Source organism: Penicillium paradoxum (genome assembly GCF_028828445.1).
Source record: "Penicillium paradoxum strain IBT 22861 chromosome Unknown utg000007l_segment0_segment0, whole genome shotgun sequence".
Classification (NCBI taxonomy): domain Eukaryota; kingdom Fungi; phylum Ascomycota; class Eurotiomycetes; order Eurotiales; family Aspergillaceae; genus Penicillium; species Penicillium paradoxum.
The window spans coordinates 1,405,411-1,426,792 of record NW_026643185.1 but is presented as its reverse complement, the minus strand read 5'-3'; the positions used below and the strand labels follow the sequence as shown (position 1 = coordinate 1,426,792).

Here is a 21,382-nt window from a genome sequence, read left to right as displayed (position 1 = left end):
GAACCAGAATGACTGTGGGAACATAAAGAATCAGGGTATTAGTCGTACAAAGATATTGATTTATGAGAAAAAGAAAAAAGAGGCCGAGTTGCAACACCGGAAACATGATAAAACGAAAATTTAATAGTCGACCTCTTTCTCAATTACCATGATCAATTCGGTAAGTTCCTTGCGTAGCGCGCGATTCCGGTCCCAGACTTCGACGATCTTCGGGCGTTGGCTCGTGAAGCACGCCTTTTTCCAGGGAAGGCCACCGTATTTAGACGTGGTTCGGTTCGGGAGGCCACGGGCGATGTTGCGCAGGACCAATGCAGCCTTGTAGGCCACTCCAAATGGTTCGGCCTTCTCGTTAATGGGAGTGTCCATGTAGTACCATTTGCGAACGATCCGTTCTTGAAGAACCACGCGCTTAGCAACTGTAGGTTGTGCGTCTGCAGGGCGATCTTCGGGCAAATGCGAGGAAACGTGTCCAGCTACCATGGATGTGTTCGCGCTTGGCCCAGAGGCTCGGAATCGTGTGCAGTGGTCCCATTGGCAAGTGTGGGTGGGAGAATCTGCTGTGTCTAGTTTATATTGGCCGGGAGTATCTGTAGGTTCCAGATTCATGTGATCACCGAAAACATGGTTGCGCAGGTCTGTTGGAGACGTGAATGCACGCTGGCACATTTTTGAGGGTTTGGAGTTGTCTGCCCATCTGCAGTAGGAATAAGGGAAGCCCTCGAAAGTGTGGGCGGTTTCCAAGGGTCGGATACCTTTAATAATAAACTTGGTAGCAGTGCCTGGTCCGTTGATGACCTGTGCTTGGGCATTTGTGAATGTATTGCTGACATTTTTGATGAATTCTGCGGCGGGGAGAACACCACCTCCGGTGACACGGGGATCAGCGAACCGGCTCTGGTAGGCTTGCCATAGAGCGATCTGTGTGATCTCGCATTCTGCATCTTCGATGAAGCAGCAACGTAGCCACTGAGAGCTTCGCTCCGGTTCTGATAGTTCCATCAGCTTTTCCAAAAGCTCCGGGGATACACGAGGAATATCGGTGGGCGGAGGTGCAACTTTTTCTTCTTGGAGGACAGTTTCTTTCTTGGTGGGGCGTGCTTCGTAGGTCAACAGGGCGACCATGCGAGGGACAAAGACAATTGGGAAATTAAGGACATCCATCAATGTCTCGATATTGTCATGACTGAGTGTGTATTGATACCAGAAGTCCAGCGCACCACTCAGAATATCCTTGTCGAGATCGAGAAGCGTGTGATAGTACATTTGTTGGAGAGTCGGTTTGGTCAGGCTTTCCATGGCCCGATTCGCATCTGCATCATCTAACTCGGTGCCGAAATGTGTCAAGGCCCACAGAGCCCGGACGACGTGGGCACGGTCTGGGGAATCGATGCATTTCACTAAAGAGATCCACAGCGGGTCCTGGGGATCAGTCCGGAGGAACTTAGTAACTTCTTCGGCAATATCCAAAGCATCATTCTTGATTTCGTTCAGTCGAGGTTGGTTGGGAGCATTAATCAAGATGACCAAGAAGTCCCGTAGCAGACCATTTGCATAGCGAGATACATAAAATGCATTTTCCTTTAAGAGTACCATGTTTCGCAGCACCAATGTAGCTTCTTTAATGTTCCGAAGTTGGTGATTAAATTCGTAGGTCTCAAGGCTGTCATCTGGCAGGTTCACTGGGATTTTGCTGATCTTGTCCAAGATATCCCGGGTGCCATGTAGCGAGTTAAGCACGTTGACCCGATCAATCGGTTTCCGAGGATCGTATTGGAATTCCCATTTCACCCCGGTGCAGAGTTGGGTGATATCAAGTGCTTTCTGCATCAGAGTCTCCGCAAGCAGAGGAAACCCTTCGAACTTGAATTTATCCCATCGTTGGTTCGAAATTTGGACAAGGTGATACAGGGCGAAGTCAACTTCGTCTGGGATACCTGACTGCAGGCCATAGTGGGCACGTTTGTAGATGTGATCCGCTAAAGAAAAAATGACCGTCAGTATTTTCAGGTGGAAACGAGACAAAGCATATACTGACTTCGTGGAACCTCAAGATATCTCAATGGGAAATAAGGATCAAAATAATCTAATTGCCGAGGCTGCTTTGAAGGATCACGCAGTTGAGCAAACATGAGCGGCCGATTGCCTGGAGTCGCTACTTCCTTTGTCGACATGGGCAGCTGGCGATGGTCCTTTCCCTCCCAGCTATCGACCACATACTGTGCACTTGGGGGGTTGACAGCCGGATTGATGTTTACATGATGGGGGCTGGTTGACGGTTGTGGAGATGTGAGGCCATGATGAATATGTGATCGGCGGGCAGGGGTTGTATCGGGGATGAATGGCTGGTTCACTTTGGGGGCATGGCGTAAACCTTCTGCGGTTGATGTTAGTATAGGTAAGACATTACTCGGCGGGGTAGTGGTAGCCTTACGCCGCAGCGAGGTGCGAGGGGTAGAGGCAGACATTGTGCTGCTGGAGGAGCGCGACAGCTTTGCGCCGTGCACTATTTCAGACCCACGGGATGATTCTGTCCTTCTGACGATGAGGATCGACTTATGCTACCTCGAAAAATCCAAGATCGAGCAGGTATAGATCCTTTTAGTCGCAATATTCAAGGTCTTCGAAGCACGGCTCGAGGGATGCTGCCCTTGATACGTCTTTGCAAACGGGTCAAGCAGGCGAGATTGCAGGGAATGTCAAACTTAAAACTTTGTTTGACGTCTGAAAGATCGGAGTGAAAAGAGGATACAGCTTTGTTTCGGGCCAATGTAGATGATTGTGACGGCCAGTGATAAGAGTTCGGCGTGAGTCGCAGGATTCGCGCGTTCGAATATCGGAGCAGTGGATGCGACGGTGAAAAGAGCAACGGTACTCGGCGGCAACAGCAGATCTAGAGATCGAGGAACTTTGCGCCGATGCGATTGAAATCTGCGATATGAGTAAAAAGTAAAATATTTGTCAATGCCTTGCGGCCCTGGAGGGCTAGAGCTGGGCTTGCGATTAACGGCACTGATCAGCCAAAAGTCCGCGCTCCCTCCAGAGCGCGTTGTCGGACTATTCATTGTTCCGATCGATGACTAAGGCCAATGTTATTGACGCCTCAGGCGGCTACATTCTTGAGCTTTCCACATCACACACAAAAAGACCCGTGAATACTCTCTTGGGTGAGTGTTCTATTGTTCTGTTATCTTGTTCTGATTCTCATGGGCTGCTTCTCTATTGACCTGATTGACTTAATTATCCAGGTGACTCTGAGAGACGTATCATTGACCTAGTGTATACAATATAGAATAGAATGTTCGTTAATGGGACTCGAATGTTTCTCATCTAAACAAATGGTCATTCATCAACAATATGAATATTCTATTGATTGATCCGAGCGGACCTTTCTGGGAATAAAGAGCCCTGTAATATGGGGGGCATGGTGTCTCCGTGGGCAGTGAAGCTGCTGAATGGAGAGTTCTCCCAACTTTCCCTCATCTCGAATTCATCTCCTCCCACCAAACACACCTCATCCATCATCAATACTATATCTATGAATACCTTTAAATCTGTAGCTCTCTCTTTCTCTTGATTCTAGAAGATGCAACATCTCCAGCCACCGATTCATCCCCAAGTCCTTCGTCTAGCCATCGCCAAGTTCTCCCATACAACCACCGCCATTGACCATGTCGGTCCGCTGAACTGGACTCACGTCCAAGGAAATGGAGACTTGACTTGCTGTTTTGAAAAGTTTCTTGATTCCGGCTCTGTGCCATCAAGGCTCATTCTGAATGTGCTTCGGGGCGATGGCATCCAGGTACACCCACATCTACTCATAAAACCTGGTCGTATCCATTTGATGCTAAACACCAGGAATTATACGACTTAGGAGCAACTTGATCTTGTGTTTTTTCTCCGCATGGAGTCAATGCAGGCCCAGCTAGTCCCACCCCCAAAATCACACTTTGCCGTCGTTGTGAAGTCACCTTGTCTTGCCGTCAAATATCCTCATGGTGGAGCTTATGTGTGTATATTCAGCGACATATACATTGTGCTCCTAGCTAAGTCAAACTTTCAACCCACAGATCCGTCGATTCCAGATCAAGTTCACGACAGAGCGTGACTACTTCGCAGCCTTAACTCTCCTTGGCGAAATTAACTGTCCATTAACGGAAGGCAAGATACCAATTCCAGCAAACCGACGCTTCCCTTCGGTATCATCATGGACCTCAGGGAATCTTTCCTCCATTATTCCTATGACCACAAATACCATGGCAACGTCAACTGGCAGCAATGGAGCATTTCATCCCACTGGGGCGTTGGCGTCCGGAAGGACAAGTATGTACCGATTGCTCTGACCATCGCTTGACCGGTCATCTTACATTTCCCCCCCTGATAGCACCCATGCGCCCATCATCGCCCGCAAGCACTATCTCACACCCAGTTTCCAGGCTGGGTCCGCTGCCACTTCTTAACCATCCAGCGCAAAGCGTGGAACCAGCAGATCTAATGCGACCAATACAAGCCCCTATCCCTCTAGCACAACCATCACACAAAGAAACGGAACCCCCAAGCTCTCAGCTCTCTGCTACATCTGCAACCCATGACGTCGACCAGTTAAACCAAATGCTCCCCCCAAAGAGGGATCTACCTTTCCCAAAACCAGCCGCAAAGAAACGGCGCAATGTCAGCCCGACGAAAGCATCACAAAAGCAAGCCAAGTTAGCTCCATCCCCCAACTCCCAACTTGCTGAACAAACTATAGAATTAGAGCCATGCCCACTTCTTCCAATCCTTGACCTTAATACTTGTGTTTTACTCGAACCCACTTCTCAAGTCTTATCCCAACCAGACTCATGCCCCGAGGCGAGCCAACCACTGTTGCTATACGAGGAGCCACCGGGTTCCCAGAGCACATTTCCAATCAACCCATCCGCTGACCAGGCTTTTCAAGCACCCGTCATCCCAGCGCAAACACTTAATAATACAACCAACCCCAGCCCTGGCCAGGTCACTAAACCAAACAATGAAGCTGCAGCTACGACAGAAGATCATCTCGCGCAGTATCTATCTTCTCCAACCGCAGAGCGCATTGCCTTCCTCGAGAACTGGATGAGCGAGTTGCTCGAGGATGACAAGTTCTTGTCGCTATGCCGGGATGTGGAGGGAACATGGAAGCGATTTGTGCTAGGACAAAAGAAATAAGGGTATCTTTTTGTTCGTCTTTTCTCGGGGAGATCTCTATTATATCTTAACATTTCATGTCATATGTGGAGCTGCAACTTCAAATATAATTTATAATATCTTCCAGCGATGGAGATTTGCAGTCTATGAATGTTGTGTGATCTTCACTAGATTTAATAGTTGTCTATGAGTTCGTCATTCTGTCAGACAAAAAGGATATGAATACTGACATGAATGGACTGATATTTGACTAAACGAGCTAATTTGAGAGAATTTGATAAATTCCTCGAAGCAACAGTAGCATAACCACAGCATAAATATAAGAGATAAGCATGAGCAATAGCAAAGCCCAGCTGACGCAAATGTATCATCAGAAAAAATAGATTCCCACAGGCCTCCTTGTTCAAAAAGAAAGACGAAAAAAAAAACAGACAAATAAGATAAGAGAAGAGAAGAGGAAAGAAGAAAAGGAAGGGCATGATATAGACGCTTAACGAGTGCGACGATAGATCAACCCCGAGAAAACGTTCAGATATCCTTCCTTAGTGAGCATCGTGAAGTCAACCACAACACGACCAGTCCCGTTCTGTGACTGAGCCAACTGCGGAGCAAGATTGGAGTCCGGCTCGGCGTCAGTAGGAAGACCCGATGGGGGCGTAGATGGCGCATTCTGGCCAACGGAGCCTTCTGCGCCGACAGCAAGATCAGCCAAATGCTGGAGAGAGCGCTGCTCATTCGGGCCCATGACAGGCTGCTGAGACTTGGCGAGGCCGCCGATCTCGGCTTCCTGCAGCTGGCTCTCTTGGGACTTGATACGGCGCCATTCGAGGAAAAGGCGGATCTTGGCGTCCCATTCTGGGGTGCTGAAGATGTTGTCGAACTCGGCGCCCTCGGCTGAGCGCTTGGAGCGGCGGTCGAGGATTTCCTCAACTTTTTCGAGACTCGCCCAGCATTCGTTTGCGTGTTCTGGAAGGACAGTGGCCTCGAGAAGAGTCATTGAGGCGAGGGCTAGACTGTGCAGGTCGAAAGGCGAAGGGAGGCGGGATTGCATGGTCGACTTGTGCATCTCGTTGATTATTTCCTGCGCGCAGAAGATAATTTCGTACGGGCTATAAACAAAGACGTGACGCTTGATGAGCAGACGGACGGTCCAGTATAGCTGTGCTTGCAGGCTTTCGTAAAGTGGACGAGTGGTTGAATTCTCGGGTAGCTCGTGGATCTGGAAGATGTCCTCCATCTCTGCTAGACGCTCCAGGGACGAGACTAGATTCGCGCCGATGATACGGCCAAGACCGGAGTTTGTTTGGCAGACGTTGTGGTCAACGTTAGCTAAAGTGACCACCTCCGACAGGAATGTCGAGTAAGCTAACGGAACAATTGTTAGTAAAACAGTACAATGGCAAGACACGGTAAGATCAACTTACAAGCAATTCCAGTTGTGATTTGACCAACGACTCTTTCATCTTCACGACCGCCGATCTCATGACCACCCAAAACGGTGGCATCCGCAACACTGATAGCGTACCAGCGGGCCAAAATGACCAAAGAAACCCAGTTACGTCTGGTAAGATTGGCATCCGAGTCAACATCGGGATCCGAGGAGCGCTTGTTCTTCAGCTGGCCTTGGCTCTTGGCCAGGTCATACCCGAGCTTGTTAGCAACCTGAATCAAGGTCCCTTTGGGAACACCATCCTTCAGAACAAAGTTGTCCGGTCCACGAGTGTCACAGTCAATGATCATCAGGAGAAGAGACTGGAGCCAGATAAGGTTGACAGGGGTCGAGTGGATCATCAAAGGTTGGCGAGTGTGGAACATAAGCAGATCCTGGGCATTATCGAAGCCATTCACTTTCTCGAAAGTCCCTGCTACGCGAGACAAGTCAGTTCTAGTGACGCTATACAGCGCATAGCAGAAAATCTCCTGTGCCTCCCGGTTGCATTGGTGCAAGAGCTCCAGTGTTCGGTCCTTCGTGTGAGGAAGAATCGGCAGAAGAGTGTGAATCTTTTGGTAATAGCTGTATGATGTTGTTAGACGGTTATGTTCATAAGAAAGAGGGTTGGACAATGAACATACGCATCAAGAGCTCCTTCGTCCAGGGTCACTGGTCTCATGTCGTCATCACCATCATGCTTTGGCAAATCCGTCATTTCGAGTCCGCTGGGGAGATCATTCTCGTGACCTGTTGGGTTCCAGAACAGATTGCCAGGCTTCGGTGCGTTACCGCTGGCAACAGCTGGGTTGTACGGGTCTGCTGCTGTCTCGGAAGTATCGAAGGCGTTTTGCGAGACGCGCGCATTGAACGAGGGTTGCGCAAACGAGGAACTTGGGAGACCCTCAAACACTGAGTATGTCCTCTTGCGATTGCCCGAATTCGACTCCACCGGCGATGCGAAATCCTGGTACCCTCTTGGGAGAGACACCTCGTTCATGGACTGGTATGGCACGTCAGGCTGCACGATGCCTGGCTGCATCTGATTTTCCAGGGTATGGAGTCGTTCGGCGAGTTCTTTGATGTAGCTGTGTGTCTCTTAGCCATGATGAAATTCGGAACAGCGGCGCATTTGTTTTCTTACCCTTTGCTGGGACCGCGTTTCATCGGGACGCGACTGAATTGGCACACAACACCGAGGCGTCGACAATTGGAACATGTTTCAAGCCCAGTTTCAGAGCTCGCATCACATCGAACCTATTCAAGAAAAACGCGTCTTAGCTTCGAGAGTTGTGATCGCGTCTGAGGGATGCTGTTATCGTACCTTCTTTCGCCGGCACTCGTCACAAGCTCTTGAGATCTTTGATCGCTTGCGCGCGCTCTGTTCGCCATAGCTCAAGTCATGGTTTGGGTCGACACCCACCTGTTGACTCGGAGGGAATTGGAGCATGTGCTGGTGCTGGTGTTGATCGTCCGAAGAGGTTCGACCCATATCGGTAGCATTGGAGGAACCCAACACCATGGACTGGCCATGGTGAACGCCATTGTTAGTTTCGCCGAGACCGGGACCGGAGGCTTCACGCGAAAGTTCGGCAGATAGCAGTTCGTCAGTGGTCATCTGGCGGTTGCCGTAATACGATGGCACACCCTGAGCCATCTGCGCCCCGTTAGGAGACGGGTAAGAAGGCGCCGGAGGCATATCAGACTGCTCGCGGGAGTTCATCGGGCGATATAAAACCTAAAACGACAAGTAAAATGATGGATTGTGTGCAAAGCGGGCCTCCGGGAGATGGAGGGAGGATGGTGCAGGACGCGAGGTGCCAGAAGTGAAGTTTTAAGTAAAATTTCGCGGGGAATTTTCAAGGGGGCTAGCGCGGCGAGCACCGCCTTGAGCAACAACATTTTGACAGGTAGTTCATTGGAATTAGATTCTATCTTGAGGCTATATACCGTTGTTTACTTTCCCGCATCTTTTTTTGGATGATCGCACGGAGGACGGCCTTTCGTTTCTGCGTGTCAACGGATTAATACTATTTCCCTCGGCTTCGGATGAACTATAAACGTTGAATGGACTACAATTCCAACCTTCACTTTACAAATGTCGTGGCATATTGCCAATGCTACGTTCTAGAGTATTTTGAGTTGTCGTTTTGAACTCCTGTTGCTCTATCTAAGTCCTATGCGGCGGTCGTCTTCACAGAGGCCCTTACCTCGTCGTCTTCACCTGTATTGGTGTCAATTGTTTCGGCTCATCATTATTGAGAACACATAGGTACAAATTGTCCCAAGGCTGGAACACTTTATTAGCTATGAAACTATATATGTATGACTATCGGTATCCGAAGAAACCATTTACTACAGCGAGTTTTCATATGCGTTTCTGGCTACATTGTAATGCTATTCTGGCATATGCATTCCAAACGCATTGTTCCTCCATACTTCCGTTCTTCCTTCTTCCACTTGCCACGTGATATCTCAGGATCCTCATGACTCTCCCTAACAGTCCTCTTTACTCAAAGGACCTCCAGTAATTATCCAGCGAATTAGAAGGATATCTGTGTCTTTCCAGTATAGGCATATAGGCTCCTGGGGGCAAGATCAAGAACTACCCGGGTCCTATCGGACAACAAGTCTGTGAAAGTAAACGAATGATTTAGTCCTTCCTCCCAGCCAGGAGCTAGGTCCTTGTTTGGAACAGGCTGTGAGCGAATGAAAGTACTAACCACTTCCTCAACGTAGACTTCAAACTCGGGAATATGCGGTGTTCAAAATGAGTATAAATAGAACTCCGGTCACAAGTGGCTACATGAGGACTCAGGGGCTTTATATAGTTGGATAACAGATTTCCTCTATTAATGAACTTCATGGCCGAAGCATGTCCGAAGCAACCGGGTCCTTCAAGCACCACTCCCGGCGTTGATCCCGGCCCGGTCAACTTTACAAGTGCAAATTCACACAAGCTGTGATGTTTGAAGGGCATAAAGAACTTATGGCGCTGGGACAATAAGTACGGATTCGAGATAATCCATACATCGCCTTCAACCTGACAGCGCGATGCATGAAGAGTTACCTGCTCACGCACTTTACAGCCTAGAGACATTTCCAGGGAAATCAAATTAAATCGGGGTTCAGATGATCTACGAAGTACTCCATCCCAACAAGTGATAATGCCAAGCTACCTATGTAGGTGAGCCTCGCTACCAGGCTGGCTATATGTAGGGAGACTGGCCAAGTTTGTTCTGAATTATGTACGGAGTACTCCGTACTCCGCACAGAGTACATGGCCATACGTTTTCCCATGCGCACCTAGGTATTCACCCTGATTGTCACATAATACCTCTAATTCGATCGAAGGAAAGAAAGAAAAAGATAAAGAAAAAGATTAAAAAAAAGGGGAACACTCGTAATTTTCAGGGGCTTCACGCGATAGACGCCGGGAGGTGGATGCACTATATCAGATCAGGAGAGGTAGCGAATAACGATAAGGCAGGTGGGAAGCGAATCCAAATTTGGTTAAATTGCACATCTGGGACATCATGATCTGCTTTACTTTGCTTCGACTAGTCACCGATTCAAACATACTCGCTAGGGATGAATCCTTTGCGCTTTTCCCTTCTATCTGATCCAATATTAAATTACCTAACATTACGCGAATGCTAAGGTCGATCTCCGTAAAGCCCGATACGGAGCGGGAACCCGCAGATCAGGGCCCCAAACTCCTCTGCAGGCCGCCCGAAGCAGGAACACTGACGCCATCGCTCCACTTCCGGCGCTATGACTTGCATGTGTACGGTCACCGTATGGTCACTCGCTGGAGTGCAACCTACGTGGACACCTTCCACTGGGCTCTCGCTATTTTTTGCTCCTTTCTGGCACGGGGAACCTCATTGTTTCCCCCATTTGTCCATTTCCCATTCCATCGGCTAATCCTCTGCGCCAAGATCAGGATGGTAACCATCGCATCCTGCAGGGATTATGGAAAGATCTTGCCCAGAGGCTGTACCTGGATCGAGAGGCGCTAACACCCCTGAGACAATCACAAATAGATTCAGCCGCGGCAACCAGGGTGTTGTAGCACAAGCATCACATTCCCAGGTTAATATGGCGATGTGTCAAGGTCGGGATGTGCGGCCCCAGATTTTACTAGACCCATTGTTAGTGGGGTTGGGTTCGTTACGAGTACACACTATATCATATACGGAGACTGTGGCCAAGAATCCAGAGGGGTCCGGATAATGGACCTACAACATAATCCATCGCCAACGCTGTCCCTGCAAAGTGGAATATATTCCTCTGGACAATGCAGTGGCCACGAGTCCGGTTGCCACCACGATATTCTGTACACTAGCCGGTTGGAGCTGCCATTTCGGGCAGAAAAAAGCCAACGTCAAAGCCAAGAGAGAAAAGGACTTGGGAGGAAAAAAAAAAAAAATTGGGAAAAAATTTGGAAAAAAAAAATTAGGGGGTCAATAACCCACCCCCATTTCTTCAACCGACAGCAAAATGTCCTTCTCTGCGATGTGCGTTGGAACCCTAAGGAGTACCTGTGGGACGGTGGAGTCAAGACCTAGGAATTCAAGGGAGGAAAGGGTCAAAGAATACGGAGTACGGAGTACAACATACGATGTACGTAGTAGAATGGATCAATACGTCGCATTCATGTAATCAGTACAATACTCCCCCTCCAGGCCAGTCAAAAGCCAGCAATCCCCCAGGAAAGGTACGATACTGGTAACTTGTACCTGTACCTGCGAGTACGGCCACCCACAAAGACCCCCGGCGCAACGAAAATCCTCGTTCGATACCCCGTTATTAACGGCCCTCGCCCGCCCTCTTCCCTCTCCTCTTTTTCCTCTTCATAGGGTGTCCAACGTCTCCTTTCTCGAACGCTTTTTATCTTGGCCGCCACTACCGGTACTTGGTGTCCTGTCTAACGACCGGCGCCAAACGGTGCGTAGGCTTGGTCCCCCTCTCTCCTCTCTCTCTCTCTCTTACTCTCCGATCCCTGACCCCCCTCCTCCTCCCTCGCGCCTGATACCCGTTTGGATTTTCGATTTCCTACTGTTTTCTGTTCCAATTGCAGACAGTCCGGTGGCTCTTAGTGGCATTTTTATATTGCTTCCTTGTTCTGTGAACTTCCTCCCTTGGGACCTTCGACGATACGATTATACCCTTTTGTTCATTTTATTCTACTTGGTCCGACCTCTCAAAGAAGCCGCTACCAATCGCCTTGACGGCTTGATATCCCCTCGGTTTTTACATCCGATCTCTTTTATTGCAATACTTAAATTTTCTCCAATATCCCTCGCGAATCATCGCATGTGTACCTCTCAGTAACACCGCAGCGATGCTCATCGATGGTGAAAAGTATGCTTGTGAAGCTTGCGTCCGGGGTCACCGAGTCAGCAGCTGTCACCACAGCGGTATGCCGATATCTTAAAGTTCTCCACTAACAATGAAGATGACATGCTAATTCCGCAGACCGCCAATTGACCCATATCAACAAAAAAGGCCGCCCAGTCTCTCAATGTACTCACTGCCGCGGTCTACGCAAGTCTCGGACTACCCATACCCAGTGTGATTGTGGCGACAAGAAGAAGAAGGACGACTGTCATACCGGCATTCCCCATGGCCGCTGTGGCTGTTGTCATGGCCAGCGCTGTACCTGTGCGCTCAAAAAGGAACACCTAGACACTGTCCCCGAAACCGGTCTTCCCTTCTCTCCGCCGCTTCCAACTGAAACCCCGCGGAAACCCCCCTTACGTCTACCAAATCGGAATCGACGCTTACGATTTTCCGCGACGGTCACCACAAACCCGCCCACAAGCATAATGACATGGCCCACAAATGCGGATTGCCCTATACGATCCCTCGATCGCATAGCATCCACCATCCATCAGACTTGTCCCGTCGGTCTATGGATCATTTGCCGCTAGGCCAGTCGGTCTTCATCAAGGAATCCCTCTCCCTGTCCGATTTCCCTACCTCGCAACAAGTGTCGCAAAAGGGTTCTCCCAACAGCGCGCCTGGTGCGGGTGTTGAGGATGATGTGAACGCCACTCCCCTCGATCACTCCTACCTCGACAGTTTTGTTACGCCCGCGCCGCCTGCTCTATCATTAGACCGAGTCAACGACGGGCTCTCAATTCCGACCTCTACCTCTACCATGGACAAATATCCCCTGGAACACATCGTCACTAGTGTTCCTCCGCTTGACGTCTCCTCCTTCGCCTCCTTCCCGACTACAAGCACCAATTCTCCGATTAACTGCATGGCCTATCAAGAACCTTTCCAAGAATGTTATTTTACTTCCCCCGATTCCGATCTGCCTCTGGGATCTGGCGGCATTGGTGCTCCCTCAGTCGACTGGTCGAGTTTCCCTCTGTACTCCGACATGCCTGCTGCAACCAGCACTCAAGCCCCGTCATATGCTAGCTTCGATTACAACGCATATCCCTCGGGTCTCCCGCCGCCATCATCCTCCGGAGAGATCTCCGAGGCTGACGAGTTTGGGCCGCTTCCAGGGTTAGGTCATGCCGGCAATGACATGCACGATCTGCACAGCGTGAGTGAAGCGTCTGACATGGACCACCTCCGTATCAGCTCCGCATCCTCATTGGCCGGTCTTCCCCAGACGCATCTTTTGTCATCCAATGACCTGGAATCGATCAACATCGATGATTTTCTCAAGTCAACCAATGAGTCCACCGCTGCGCTCGAGCACCAACTGCAAGCCAGCATGGGCATAGAGGCCAAGCCGGTCCCTGCGCAGGATCTCTACGCCATGCCGCAGATCCCGGGATACAAGGCCATGACGTCGGTTCCGATCACTGGCGATCCCTCGCCGCCCCCAGATTCTGTTCCCCTTTGGCCGAGCGGTCTCTTCGATGCCACTTCCGCCCCTCCCATTGACGACAACTACTTCCAACAATCCTGGGCATAGTAAATAAAAAAAACAGTGCTGCACGTTGCTCTTCCTTGCTTATCTTCTCTTCCTCCGCTTCCTTTGTCTCGAGGCTTGCTGTCTTGCGCCCATCTCCCCCTCCCACCACCTCCACACCGTCTTCATGACCCTGATGAGAGATGATGATCAATGCCTGGTTTGTCTTGTTCCATTAGCCAGTCTAGATTCCTTCCTCGATAGCCATTCAATCTAGAGGGGTTCGCGATTTGGACACTTGCACGTGCCTGTACATTCTTTCGCTTTTATTTCCTTTTACTTTCGTATACTCCCCTTTTTTTTTTTCTTACTGCCATTCGCTTTCTACTTGCATTCTCGTCAGTGTATAGAGATATCTATTTCCTTGTGGTCTTCTTTTCACTTTCCATGTACAACGACTCGGGTGGTACCTCCCAATACACTTGCCTCCGGGGAACCATACCCAGCACATCGAGACGTTGCCTTTTACCACGCAACCCCCATATTTGATTATAACGGGCAGCACAGAACACCAGCTGATATACCCCAAGCCGAGATCACACATTTACCTATCAACTAGGTACAATTCAATACCAGACTCCTCCGTGTAATCCGAAACCTTTGTAATAAGCGTCGATCCTCCCAGCACATAGCGGTGAGAAGTCCGAGTTACGCCCACGCTACCGCCGTATAGACGGGTGCTCCGACGCAGCCTTCCCTCTGGACTATCTCCTATGCCTAATGAGCAGCCTGATCGTATTCACCGAAACACACCTCCATACGCACACCGTCTTGCCCAGAAAAAAAAACCTTGATACGTACAGCGCACAAAGATCACCCAAACCCTAAACTAAAAATTTTCACATTCGCACATCACAATACTCCACAGTAAAACAGCACCCGAAGAGCTACCTGCTCCACAGCTATTTCGAACACACATCGGACCTGTGCGCCGTTCCCCGTACATACCACACAGCTCCCGACACACCCATGCACCTCGTATTCACGTTCAGGGACCTCCCCTGCGTCAGCTTGACAGAAAGCTAAGCATTAGCCAAGCCGACGCAAGCCAAAGGCTTGTGCGAGTTTCCGAGCCCGGTATTCGTCCGAGACTATCAATATCTACCGTGCACGGTGCGATTAACTTCCGGCGACGCCGATGGCGATGGGATAGGGGGTTCGGGTTTTGCTTACGGAGTACTACGTACACGCCTTGCATGTACTGTGGGAAAAGGGGCTTGATGCTTTTTATAGTGTCTTTTCGTCGGAGCTGGACGGGGCATGTTGTACGGAGTACGGAGCACGTAGCTACGTAGCTACTCCTATGATGTCTTATATTTCTGCTTATCCTTGTTTTTTTTTGAGCTGGCTCACCGCTTCTTGGGCTCTGTGTCACGGTACATGTCAGATTGGCTGTAGGTGTAGGTTGTTTCCAGGGTTGAGAGACATCCCTTGGTGATGGATCTTTTTTGGTGTTGATCGTTAGGAGACGGGGTTTCGTCGGGTTTCACTCGCTAGGGTGAGCATTGACCAAGGTCTTTTTGGGATATTCTCCGGTTTTTTATGGGTTAGTTGGATGCTGCATATCAGATTGTCTTATTTGGAGTTTCTGAGGTTTGGATGGTCTTTTTCTTTGTTAGGGCTAAGGGGTGGGGAATGAGATGGGAGACTGCTATATATATATTGTCGACCATTTGATTTTGAGTTGGCGAAAGCAGCCCAGGATAATTGATGATTGTTGAAGATACAGAGGTATGATACAGCATGTAGGGTTCAACAATGGGTTCAAATGATACTAGGAATAGGATCTCTCATGGAAGTATTGAATTGTCTAAAGATCTAGATAATATCTGCCTTTTCCTACTATTTATACCCCTTTATGTGCCGAGGATCGGAGTCCTTAATTTGGCCCCTAAAGGTGAGCTTTTCGGCAGAAAAGACAAAAAGGGCGTAGCGTTAATAATCTAGCGGATGAGAGAATCCTGCCTTAGGCATGGTTCTTAATACGCCCCCTTAACGTATAGCCGTTATATATCGTAAGATTATATTGTTAGGGACTAAGATAAATGAGGTTTCTTAGTCAAAAGGTGTAGCTTTTAGACTACGGGAAGGTACAAAACTAGTAGTTTTGCACTACGAAAGACGCAGTTTTACACTACGAAAGACGTAGTTTTACACTACGAAAGACGTAGGGGTTTATTCTACCGAAAGTCTATATATTTTAGGGTCGAGGTTTAAACCTACGATAAACTCTATAAATTTAGGAGCCCTAAGGGGCTTTGTTAGTCTATCTATAATATTTTTAGTCCCTTTTATATATATAAGCTTAATTTTTCCCTTTTTAACTTGCTCGCGGATCTAGTGCTAGTGTATATCGATATATTTTAAACGTCCTAAAATAGTAGGGTTCTTCGTTATTATAATCGTAGACTAGCTATCGCTATATAAAGGGATAGGGGGGAGGTCTATACTTCCTTAGTAAAAATTAAGATCTTTTAGTAGTTTTCGTAGCTAAATTACCTCTCCGCTAGTAATTAAGAGGGCTATATATTTAGCTTTAGCGCTTAATTTTACTATATTAGTCTACTTTTAAGATTTCTATAATATTAGATCCCCTACAAGGAAGAAGATATATCTAGTCCTACTTTTACTTTCTAGGGCTAATCCGTATAAAGCGTCGATATACCCCTAGAGGTCCTAATTAGGTCTAGATTAGTATATAATTACGTAATAGCTAGTACGTCCTATATAAGTAATTACTTTTTATACTAGATCCTCGTATTTAGCGTTTAGGTTTATAGTAAACTATAAAAATATACTTACTATAAATAAGAGGTCTAGATATATAACTATATTAGTATAGTTAATCGAGCCTATATTAGATTAGTACTATTTTACTACTTTACTTATAGCGGTAAGGGTCTCTTCCTTTATTAGAATAATAGATAAAGGGATTATAGGTCTTAAAGTTACGGTTTTTAAAAACCTTTTAACGTATATTTTTTACGAAATTATTATTTTTCCCGCCTCTCTATTATATACTATTTTTATCGAAAGATAGTAGGATAGCTCGCTAAGGTCTAATATAGACTATTTTATCGAAATAAGGTCCTTTATAGTTTTAACGAGATCCGTTATAGAAGCTATAATTAAAAGGTCGTCGATATATATAAAAATATAGATAATCGTACCGGCGCCCCTTTAATTATATTACGTATAAAGATACGGGTCGGAAGTAGATCGTATAAAGTCTTTCGTTAATAAGTAGTCCCCTAATATATTAAACTAGTTTACTACTAACTATTTTAGACTATAAAGACTCTTTTTTAGGAGGTAGACTTTACTTTAGATCTCTAAAAAATCGGTATTATCTTCGAAACCTTTAGGGTAGTATATTAAGAGTCTCTCCTTTAGCGTAGCGTTAAGATATATAACGTTTACGTTAATATAGGCGGTAAAAAGCTTCTTTTACGTAATTATAGCGAGGAGGATCTATAGTATAACGTAGCTACCTATACTAGTAAAGGTCTCGGTATAGTCTAGATCTTCCCGTTATTAGAAACCTCTCGTTACCTAGCGAGCCTTAAATTTTAGGGGGTTTCTATCCGTATCGAGTTTTAGTTTATATACCTACTTACCGGTAAGGATATATATATTCTTAGCGGGTATAGGGGTAGGGATTATCTCCTAAGCTTTAATTAAACTAAGCTATTTAAACTCGATTTTTATAGCGCGGTACTACTAAGGCTAAAGGGGTAAGTTATATACTTATTAGACTAATTTAGGGTCTTCTATCTATTTAGGGTCTATATTTTTTAGGGTTATTAGTAGGGGTAAGGTTAGGAGATCCTTAGATAATAGGGTTAGTCTAGCTTATATATATAGGATAGTAATATATTATACTAGATCCTATATATATTTTTTATCTACCCGAGGTATAGTAGTATAGAAAACCTTATTTTAGATCTTATAATTAAGGTTAGCGAGTTCTTCGGTAGATAGTCTCGGTAGGTTAGCTAATAGGACCGATTTATTACTAGAACTCTCGTCGATAAGTCTAAGATCTCCCTCGGAGTCCGAAAAGAGGGTACTTTCTTCGGCGGAAGAAATTATAGGGGTCTTTTCGGCGGAAGAAATTATAAAGTTTATATTATTTATAGGGTTCTTAGGGTCTATAAGGTTCTTAGGGTCTATAAGCTCCCTAGAGTCTAGGAATAGGAACTTAGACTATTTTACCGACTATAGGGTTTCTAGTAGGACTAGGAGATTAGGACTATTATATAGGGTCTAGTCGTCTCCTTCGTCGAAAATAACGTCTCTCTAAGTTATAATCTCTCCCTTATTTCTATCTACGTTTAGACGCTAGATATAGTATTATATACTATAGTAGCTACTATACCCGACGAGTCTACCTATCTAGGCGCGGGGCTATAAATATCTACTTATTAATATACTAACTATAGCCCTAATCTCTTCGGGGCTTCTTATAACGTAAGTCTTACTACTAGGTATCTATAGGAATAAGATATTAGGTTTTCTACCGAATCGTATTTTATATAGTATCTAGTTTAGGAGACTATCTCTTTTTCTACCGAAATAGATAGTAAGGTTATAGGTTATTATTACTATTTTTATTAGTTTAGGCTATAGTATATCTAAGAGTCTAGTATTATCGAGGATAGCTCTAGTACGTTCTTATACTATTCGTATTATTCTTTCGACTTTACTATTTTACCTATATATATATAATACTAAGAAATATAGATAGGTGTTAGTATCCTTAGCCTATTTTTATAGGCGGAAGTTATTAAACTCTCCTCTATAATCTAATTAGAAGGCTCCGATCTCTAGTCTACTAGGCGGTAGTATTTTACTTCTTACTATTAGTAGCGGGGGGAGATCGGGGGTTATAAAGATTTTAATTATTATTTCCCTTTTAGCGGAATATAGTTTTACTATTTTAATTATAAGGTCTAAGACGAAGTCTTTATACGAGGTAAACTATATTTCTCCCTATCTATCAAAGTCGTCGATATTAATTATCTAGTATCGGTAGCTACCTCCCTAATCTCTAGGTATTTTTGTTACAACCTAACATACGGAGTATGAATATAGTGCGTATATCTTATAGCACATATCGGGTATTTAGGTTAGTAACCTAACATAACGACTAGTTAGTCGTCATAGTGGCTCTTTTAGTAAACGCTCTACCTTACCATTACTTCCTACGTTTTGCACAGTGGTGTCAGGCCCACTTACCTTAACAATATAACGACTAACTTCGGAGACCCTAGGTTCGAGACATACAGATATCGAATTCGAATCTACGGTCTTTGCAAGGAATATCATAGAGAGATCTAGATATACACTTAGGGGTCTATAACTTAAAATATACACACCGATATCTTACTAGCACGGTATCCATACCGTTTAAGCTACCTATAGATATTCTATGCCTTAGGGTCAAGGCATCAGAAAGAGGGGAGATAATGTTATAACCTAATATACGGAGTATAAATATAGTGCGCATATCTTATAGCACATATCGGGTATTTAGGTTAGTAACCTGACATGACGACTAGTTAGTCGTCATAGTGGCTCTTTTGGTAAACGCTCTACCTTACCATTACTTCCTACGTTTTACACAGTGGTGTCAGGCCCACTTACCTTAACAATTTTACCCCCGCCCCCTAGATCGAGGTATATAAGATCTCCTATTTTACTAGATTTATATAAAACTAGAGTTCTATAGGGTACGAGCTAAGCCTTTCTAATTTAGTAGTAGCTATAGGGTCTTTTAGGGGTAGGTAGGCCTATAATATTAATACCTTCTATAATTTTTACCGTTTCCTATAGGGGTTTAATCCCTATATAGTATAATCTACGGTATTAGGTATCGATATTAACCCTATCCTTTTTAAGCTTAATAGGTAGCTCGCTAGGAGAAGTCGAGGTAGTCTCTAAGGACTATTATTTTAAGCCACTAGATAAGTTTATCTTCTATATCTTTATTACTCTATAGGTAACGAGTATTTCTATCTTTTCTACCTAAGAAAAGGGTCCCTTTTTCGGCGGAATAGCGTCTTTTATTAGTTAGCTAGGTAAACTTATAGCGTTTTCTAATTTTTACGTACTTAGGCCCCCTAGCTAGGGATAGGGGTCTCTTAGGATAACCTCTATATTATTAATCTAAGAAATTAGGTATCCGTAGGTAGTTTTTTCGGCGGAAATAGGAGTATTAGCCTAAGTTTTTAAGTATCTAACGCCCCCTACTTCCTATACCGTCGTTAAAACTAACGTTTCTAGATCTAGGGTCTAGTATTAGTATACGTAGCGAACGTTTAGTATCTAATTTTTACCCTTTCGTAGTCCTTTTATAAGAATGTTACTATCTAATTTCCGGAAAATAACCTCGTCTCCGTATATCGCTATAATCCTATAGTTAGCGAGCCTAGGCTACGAGATAAGGTTACTACGGAGTTTAGGGAGATATATAGTCCTAATAAAAATAAGATCTCTCCCTTACTTAGTCCTATCGTCGACTATAATCTTAATATCCCTAATTATACCTTAGACTAGCTAGTTTATTAGGGCTATTTTAATCGTAGTAGTTAATAGTTTCGTAATATCTAGTATAAAATAGTCTAGCGAGCTAATTATATATTCGTTATAGGCTATATCGTAGATCTAGTTATTAATCGAGATACTAATTAAGAAGTTTTATATCTCGTAACTATATTTAACCTATATAATTAGGGTTTCCGTAGTCCGTTTAGGTACTAAATTAGGGTTTTTTAGCTAGTATTTCTCGGTAGGATACCCCTTCTTTTTATAGAAGGTATATACTAATCCTAGGGGTCCTCGTTATATACGTAGTCCTCGCGGTTTTATAGGTTTACTAGTTTCTATAGATAAGGTCCTTATAGCTACCTTTTTACCGGTAGCGAGGTTATCTTCTTCTTTTTATAGTTCGCTATATAGGCGATTAAAGAGATATTAGTCTAACTAGTTAGTTAACCTACTAACTATTTTATTATAGTTAAGCTTCTATAGGTACTATTTTAGGCTATCTAGATACGCTATAAGTTCTATATATTTTTCGAGTTTGTCTATTTCTTATAACTTAATTAGTAGACTCTTAATCGGGGGATATATAATAGTCTTATTAGTCTATATAGTCTTAAATACCTTAATTAGGGTTCTAATATTACAGACGCGGGATATATATAGTACTTTTATTATAATAGTATCTTATTCGGCGGTAAAAGTATCCTTTATATCGTATTAATTTTATAATTCCTACTAGATATACTCGGATTCTAGAGGGCTTAGCGGTATAATATTTTTCGCTAAGTCTAGGTATATAGTATTTAGGATAGTAAGCTAGACTACTCCCTTCTATATATTTAGTATATAGTATTTCTCGTACGAAAAGGGTAATAATCCTACCTTACTATCGATAACTTATTCGAGAAGGTTTTAGTTTAGTACTTACTATATATTAGCGGCCTAGGTACGGTAATTATTTAATCCTATAAGTTTTAGTCCTTTATATTCTTCTTTTCTTTTAAATATTTTTCCGAGGTCCTTAGTGAAACTAAGGTATCGAAAGGCGTTTTCTTCCTCTTCTTAGGTATTATTTTTTAGAGTAGCGTAGCGGTTACGTAGCGAGAATATAGAGCTATCTCGATTAAATCGGTTTAGGTTATTAATCTATATTAATAGGACTTATATATTAGTCTCGATAGACTCGTAGACTTTAGTAGGGGGTCTACCCGCTACGAGCTATCTAGTTAATCCTTAGGGCTACTAGGTATAGAGATACTCGGTCGACTCGAGTTCTCTAGCTAGTTAATCCGCGGGGTTTA

At 45.1% G+C, this 21,382-nt stretch overlaps 4 protein-coding genes across 4 annotated transcripts; 2 read left to right on the top strand and 2 right to left on the bottom strand.

Annotated features, from left to right (window-relative positions):
* Positions 1-120: 120 nt before the first annotated feature.
* N7457_008102 (putative chromatin remodeling complex subunit (Rsc9)) lies at positions 121-2,465 on the bottom strand (the record flags this gene model as incomplete). The annotated part of the gene is made up of 3 exons (XM_057179145.1): positions 121-1,976; positions 2,036-2,374; positions 2,432-2,465. The coding sequence occupies 3 exons, from the start codon at positions 2,463-2,465 to the stop codon at positions 121-123; spliced, it is 2,229 nt and encodes a 742-aa protein (XP_057027531.1).
* Positions 2,466-3,583: 1,118 nt separating this feature from the next.
* Positions 3,584-5,187, top strand: N7457_008101 (uncharacterized protein; the record flags this gene model as incomplete). The annotated part of the gene is made up of 4 exons (XM_057179144.1): positions 3,584-3,799; positions 3,872-4,006; positions 4,068-4,320; positions 4,382-5,187. The coding sequence occupies 4 exons, from the start codon at positions 3,584-3,586 to the stop codon at positions 5,185-5,187; spliced, it is 1,410 nt and encodes a 469-aa protein (XP_057027530.1).
* Positions 5,188-5,656: 469 nt separating this feature from the next.
* Positions 5,657-8,318, bottom strand: N7457_008100 (putative C6 finger domain protein; the record flags this gene model as incomplete). The annotated part of the gene is made up of 5 exons (XM_057179143.1): positions 5,657-6,531; positions 6,591-7,180; positions 7,240-7,683; positions 7,740-7,852; positions 7,920-8,318. 5 exons carry the CDS (start codon positions 8,316-8,318, stop codon positions 5,657-5,659), a joined length of 2,421 nt encoding a protein of 806 aa, XP_057027529.1.
* Positions 8,319-11,859: 3,541 nt separating this feature from the next.
* On the top strand, positions 11,860-13,538 carry N7457_008099 (copper fist DNA-binding domain-containing protein; the record flags this gene model as incomplete). The annotated part of the gene is made up of 3 exons (XM_057179142.1): positions 11,860-12,018; positions 12,077-12,399; positions 12,423-13,538. Exons 1-3 carry the CDS (start codon positions 11,943-11,945, stop codon positions 13,536-13,538), a joined length of 1,515 nt encoding a protein of 504 aa, XP_057027528.1. The 5' UTR covers positions 11,860-11,942.
* Positions 13,539-21,382: the final 7,844 nt, after the last annotated feature.